Below are 7,180 nucleotides of genomic sequence, written 5' to 3' on the forward strand. Positions count from 1 at the left end.
TCAAAGAAACTAGTCTTGCTGCTTGCAGGGGGATCTCATTTGCTCTATTATGCAAGAAGTTAGTAGTCCAGTACTGATTCGAGTGTAGGAACAAGGTTGTTTTCAAAGGCGAATCGACAAATACGAAAAATATTGTATATAAAATAAAGTATCTTTACTTGAAGGAAGGTAAATCTTATACTTCCTTCAAACATTGGAGCCTATATATGTTTAGCTTTGAGTTGGTGACAAACTTTGTCTTTTTAAGTCTATTGAGTGGATGATGGCGCTCAAGATAGAAAATATGATTTTTGAAGTGGATTATGATTTATGAGTTAATAGATGTCATTGGAGTTGAGTATCATCTCACCATTGGTTGATTAGTTAGTTAATCCGTAATCTAGATATATATATTTTTTATAAGCCCGTAATCTTGATAATTAATAATTTTAAAGAGATGGTGTAAAGGAGGGAGGGGGGTGTTAAGCCAAGTTGTATTGGTCTTAATAATGACAAACTGAAATCATAGCTTTAGGCCTACAACCCAAAAAAGAGTTTCATTGGATTTTATAAGGATTAAAGAAAACTTATTATACATTTCACTTCCTATTTAAAATTACCCCCTCCGGTCATTTTTTATTTTTATAAAAAACACTTTAATAAAAATAACGGTATACATAAAATAAATTTAATAATAAAAATAAAAATGCTTCCAATAATTCATCATTCTATAGCAAAATAATCAAGTATTAGTTCTTCCAATAATTAAATTCGAATTTTCCTGAACCATAATTTTATGGGATTCATTAAGCCCATTTAGTCGATTGAGCCCGAGTTTAGTTACCCAAACGATAGTAGCTTCTATTTTGTCCTTAAAACCCGACCTTAACGCTTGCGTATCACACATCAGTTTCATCTCTACACTCACAATTTCGCTTCTCTCTTCTCTCGCACACCCTATTTCACTTCCGCTTCATTTTCAGGTTCAATTTCAATTTCATCCCCCTTTCCTTTCAAATTTTGTGATTCAACTTCCAATCTTGAGCTTTTAATTTTCATCCTGTAAAATTGTATGTATATAGAATCTATCAACTAGGTTTCATTGAATTGGAAATTTGGTATGTGTTTGGATCTTATCGTTGTCCTTGTTTCTGATGAGTTATTATTATATAGATCAAATATTTCTTACTCACTTAAGCTGGTGATAGTTTGATTATGAGCTCTACTATATTGTAGTGATTGATATTGATTGAGATAGCTTACATGTATTTTAGTTCATATTTGAAATTTAGGTCTAATAACTCTTTAATTTGCAGCAAAAGATTTAATTAATTTTAGAGTGAAGACTCATTTTAGTTGTCACAATTTTCTGACAGCTCAATTCGGCTCTGGATATTTTCATACTGGGGACAAACTAGTCTCTGGTTTGTTATAATAGAGCGACTAATTTGTCCCCAGTATGAAAAGGCCGGGGACTGAATTGGGCCGTCAGAAAATTGTGAGGGACCAAAATAGGTCGTCACTCTTAATTTTAGGTTGTATGTAACAATCTACTAGCAATATGCTCATTACTTATGATGTGGAATGGTCCAGATTTTTCTGTTGTATTAATGGTGTTTGATGTGGTTTTTGGGCTTTTGTAGGATTTTTAATATGGCAGAGTTGAAACAAGGATTGAGGAAGCCAGTGTTTACTAAGGTTGATCAGCTTCGCCCAGGGACTAGTGGACACACCATAACTTTGAAGGTTGTTGATACTAAGATGGTGATGCAGAGAGGTCGTACTGATGGACCTCAACCTCGTCAAATGCGAATTGCTGAAAGTTTGGTTGGTGATGAGACTGGAATGATCATTTTCACTGCAAGAAACGATCAGGGTATATATATGCTATTACTTAAACCTTTATACAAGTTTTCTTTAATGCATATTTGTGTTGCATTATCATCATATTTTTAGATTCTTGTTGAATTTTATTTTTGGGGATGGAGGAAGGATTTTCTTTTATTATTATTTTGCATGGGGTATTCACGTTTCAAGTGTGAGCGTGTGTTTTATTTTGTCGGTTTTGTGGGCATCATTAATATCTGTTTTGATGATGACTGTTACTTTATGTTTTTGTCATGCATACATCAAGTGTTTTATTTTGGCATATGTAATTTGTGTTTAATGTGTGTATTGTGAACCAAAAGGCTAATGTCTAGTAATTTTGGTAGAATCATTGTGGATGTGATTTTTTTTAAATGTTAAGTATATGCATATTAAATGAAAAACTGGCAATAACTGTGGTTGGGTGTCTTCCACCACACTGTGGGACGTGTCAAAAGTGTTTAGCAGCTGTCACCGCCGCTTTTGCATCACAGAATGCTGTTGCATTTCGCGAATGTTGCGTTGCCCCCACGATGCGATACTGTCAGGGTTCCAAAACACCCGGCTTTACAGTTCTTAAAATTGAATCATTACAGGAAGTATTTTAGGTTTTATGCAAGTAAAACTTATTTGAGTCTTCTCTTTGGTGTGAAGGACTACACCCTTTCATCCCTTCAGTTACCCTCACCTCTGTTTTGAAGTGCAAACCAGGCACTAGACTCATCCCTTGCCTTCACCAGCCCTCGTCGTCCCCTCTTTTGTTCGCAGAATCTGCCTATTTCACAGCCACTCTTTTTCTGTTTCTGTCTCCCTGTTTCTGCCTCTCTGTTTCTGTTTGTCCCTGTTTATTAGCGACTGTTTTCATTTCTGTTTTGTTTGAGTTTTAATGTGTAGTTACTGTAAGTTTTAAACTTTAAAGGCTCAACCTATTTGTTTCCTTGAATTTTATTGGTATTTACAAGTATGTTTTGCTTAAAACCCATGACTACTATTTGTAATTATGCATGTTTCATGAGACTTTTGAGTAATTTGTTTCGTTTTTAGCAATTATTGTGTTTCTTAGTACTCCCTCCGGTCCTAAATATAAGAAATAAGTTACTTTTTAGGTTCATTGAACAACTTACTTATCTGGCTTATAATATAAGTCAGGTATGTTAGTTGTTCAATGAACCTAAAAAGTAATTTGTTTCTTATATTTAGGACCGGAGGGAGTATTAATTAGTAATAATTCCTAAATATATCAAATAGAGGCCATCCTGCACCCAATATTCCAGATTTGGGAACCCACTTGGGGTTGGTCGAGTGGTGTTGGCTTGGGCCCTTGGAGTATGCTCCTCTCAAGGTCTCAGGTTCGATTCCCACTGGTGCCAATTTCGGTGGGCTAAGTCCATACATAGCAAAAAAATCTCTGGCTTTAAATGGGGCCCCCGCAAATGGGCGGTGGGATTGGTCCCCTTGGATTAGTCGGTCCTAAGGTCGGATACCAAGTTTTCAAAAAAATTTTTTTTTCCAGATTTGGGTACCTCGGTACGTCTTGTGCTGGGGAGGCTGTTTGTGTTAATATAATTCATTTTAGTTTCTTCAAAAAAAAAAATCCAGATTTGGGTCGACTGCAACGCTCCACTATCCGGGACTGACAACATAAGTTGAGGTTATAGACTTTTAAATAAAGAAGAATACTGAAACAAAAATAAAGAATTTGTAATATTGTTATGGTATAATATGATTGATGATATAGAATGACCTAGCAAAAACACATTTATACTACAAAGACTCAAAATCCTAAATAAATAGAGAAACCTATCACAATAGTAACTAAGAAATATAGAAATTAATCTGTCATAGTGTAAGAACTTAAGATATTCCAAGATAGGAAACTAATCCTATAAGATAATCTAAGAAAGGAAACTATTCCTATAAGATAATTGAAGAAAAGAAACTGATCCTATGAGACGATCCAAGATGATAAAATAATGTCAAGATATTATTTTTTATATATTCTAACAGTTGCTCTGATCCAATTTAACATGATTACCATGCGGCCTTTAATGTACTATCACTGATAAAACAAACTTGTTTTTATAAATCTAATATATATTTTTAGGTTCATATTTAATTTAGTCAATAAGTATAATACTGTTCTGCTGAATATCCATCTCATTGGAAATCGAGGAAGTCAGTTATGTTGCTGTACTTTTTTTATTTATTATTTTTGACCTAAAGAGCTATAGATGACACATCCTGTTGCATTTTCTAGTACTAAAATAAACCATATAAATTTTTTCTGTAAGTTTTTGTAGAAATCAAAGTAAGAAATATCAATTCTTGAATGTGTTTAACATATCTGAACCATTCTGGTCACTTGATTAAAATATTTCATTAGACCTTGCACATAGTTTTCAAAGAGTACAAAAGTTTATTAACATTATAAACTATGGATTTTCAAATTTTGCTTCACAACTGATCTGAGTCTGTTGCAACCTAATGGTAAACAGCCAACAGAGAAGGCAATTTCTTAACAGCCTGAATCTTAGGATCAAATTGTATTCTAGAGTTTGTTGCAATTGAAACCAAAACCCTTGATTGTAAATAAGTTTATTAATATTGATTAGATTATTCTTTTCCTAAACGATTGTTAGCATTTTTTACCATGAGATATGCCTTGTTTGTTATCTTGAACGATTCTGAGAAATAAGAATTCATTGATTTTTTTGTCTCATGTTGTATGGAAATTTTGAAGTTTTTTAATTTACAATGTATACGTTGAATTGGAGTGTAAAGTGATATTAAAGCAATTCTTCATGTACTTGGTGGCCATAGGTTGACATATAAATGTTTTAGCACTTCTGTCTGAATCTAATAGGAGTTTGTGGACCTGTTACCAATGGTCTTGTTTGCAAACCTACTAAGAAGTATTAACTACTCTTATGGTTGCATTGGCTATAATCTGGGATAACCAGAAAAATGTGAATATGTGATACTTTCTCTGTTAACAAGCTGTATCTCATTTTGGATTTACCTAGCCACTGATTTGTTAAATCCTTCTGAATATGTGACAGAATTTGGTTGAAGAGTTTTTTTTAATTTTTTTTTAATAGGGATAGAAAAGAAAAAAAGAACCCTCTTCTATACTAATGCTACTCAATTGTGGAGATGCGAGATTTCCCCCATTGTATGATTTGAAGTTTGAAAAGATCTTTATTGTGTGCATTGCCCTCTATGTATGAGAAGTGTAGAACTAAAGAAAATAAGATATTGATAGATGTAATTTTAAAAACAGTTCTTCCAATAATTGAACAATGTAGAAAGTATGCAGCTGCACAAAACCTCTTGCCAGAAGTCCAAAACACATTCCTTTTCCCTTTTCCTCTCAAGTAAACTTCTAGAATTTGAGCTAGTCTAACTTAAACCCAAAAATCAGTTCAAGAGGTTGAGTATTACCTCAACCTTTATAAGGACTACTTCAACCATATCTCTACTCTCTGTTTGATGTGCGAACTTAACAAACCCCCTCACGTCTAGCACTTGATATCTAGAGTGTGGTCAATTGTCGGTTGCCCAATAACAATTCTAGGACACTCTAATATTATCTTAAAATTCATACTAGGCGTAATTCAACTCAAAAAGCTTGCTCACGAGTTAAGGATTGCAACAGATCACACAAAATATTTTAGTGCTTCTATCTGGATCTAATACGAGTTTTGTGACCTGTTGCAAATGATCACACAAAATATTTGCCTCATTTTTTTAATGCACGTCTTTTAAGACAGTATGGTGTGTGTTCAATTTGCCTACCATGCTTCTGCCATAGGCTGTTACGAACCCACCATTATGGCGGGTTTTTGCCTTGCTGAGTTGCTGCCATCAACCACACTGATCGCTAGTTGACACGGGATCTCAAAATAAGCCATCTGCCTGCTGCTTCTCTCACTCTCTCCACTTGGCTCTACGGGCCTACTTAGTTACTAAGTACCTTCAAATATGATAAAAAATATTAATATGCTAATGATTAGTTTTTCTTTAAAATTACTTATGATCTATCTTTGTTTCTTTGGCTATGAATGAGTTGAGTTTTCTTTCATGATATCCTATTTCCCGTGGTTCTAATTTTGCTTCTTTTCAGTGGATTTGGTGAAAGAAGGCTCCACTATCATCCTGCGTAATGCCAAAATTGACATGTTCAAAGGATCAATGAGACTTGCCGTGGACAAATGGGGCCGTATTGAAGTCACAGAACCAGCTAGCTTCACTGTCAAGGAAGATAACAACTTGTCCTTGATTGAGTATGAATTGGTGAATGTTGTTGTTGAATGACTTGTTGGGAGCATTCTGAAATGTTCAAATGAAGAATAAAAACAATCGAGCAAAGAAATCTACTTTTTGTCTATGGGAAATATTATCATGCGCATCGCAGTTTACCTTGCTAGAAATATAGATTTGTGTAGCCATTAGTACCAACAGCTGCTCTTACCGTTGCAAGACTCAGAATCGATGGATCTTGTAGCTTCAACCACCAGAGAGATGGTGATGCAAGTTGGAAACAAAGGAATTGGCTTTCAGATCATACTTTTTGCTATGCCTTTCTATATTTTAATTATGTTTATCATCATCTACCATGGATTATATGTATTGATGTTTTATATGGCAGGTGAATGTTTATATAACTTAAAACTTAAGGCAACCTTTGTTTAATCACTCCTCGTCATTATCTACTTACTACCTGATAACCTCCCAAAAGATTCCTATAGAAATTGTATCCTCGATTGATTGTGAAATTTTTTAAGCTGCAAATAGTGTTGTTAAATGATAGCCAGCACCACCATTGCCGGAACAGCACCGTGGAGGTAATTGGTGAAGGGAGGCCCACAATAGTGGTGCATAGGCTGCAATGACATGTTTATATAGCAGAAATTTAGCCTTCATTGGCCATTTGGTGGTAACACGGCCTTCATCGATAACACTTGTTGCAAGAAAATCATTGGTAATAGAAGTGTTGTTACTGATGAATGGCCGAAGGCCAAAAAGAAGCCCGTAAGAAACACTCCATTCCGGTTGACACCGTCATGCTGGGTGGATATCCCTTCACGAATTACTCACAACGGTTGTCAAAATATCTGATATGCCATTTCACCATGGTTGCAGTTTAACAGCACTGCATAAAAAATGATCTAAAATGCATATTTTACTTTGCTTTGTTTAAACTTTGATATTATGGATTACATCAGTGGATATAAATATTAGAGATCAACCATAACTCTTAACTGTTATCGATTGCCTTTGTTTTTATTTCATCACAGTTTTTATGTTCAATATCATGTGCCATGCAATTAAAAGT

At 34.5% G+C, this 7,180-nt stretch overlaps 1 protein-coding gene across 1 annotated transcript; it reads left to right on the top strand.

The window, feature by feature from the left end:
* Positions 1–780: 780 nt before the first annotated feature.
* Positions 781–6,540, top strand: LOC123909035 (uncharacterized protein At4g28440-like). The gene is made up of 3 exons (XM_045959813.1): positions 781–962; positions 1,623–1,855; positions 5,969–6,540. Exons 2-3 carry the CDS (start codon positions 1,633–1,635, stop codon positions 6,157–6,159), a joined length of 414 nt encoding a protein of 137 aa, XP_045815769.1. The 5' UTR covers positions 781–962; positions 1,623–1,632; the 3' UTR covers positions 6,160–6,540.
* Positions 6,541–7,180: the final 640 nt, after the last annotated feature.

Source organism: Trifolium pratense, linkage group LG2, assembly GCF_020283565.1.
Source record: "Trifolium pratense cultivar HEN17-A07 linkage group LG2, ARS_RC_1.1, whole genome shotgun sequence".
In the NCBI taxonomy this organism is placed as follows: Eukaryota; Viridiplantae; Streptophyta; class Magnoliopsida; order Fabales; family Fabaceae; genus Trifolium; species Trifolium pratense.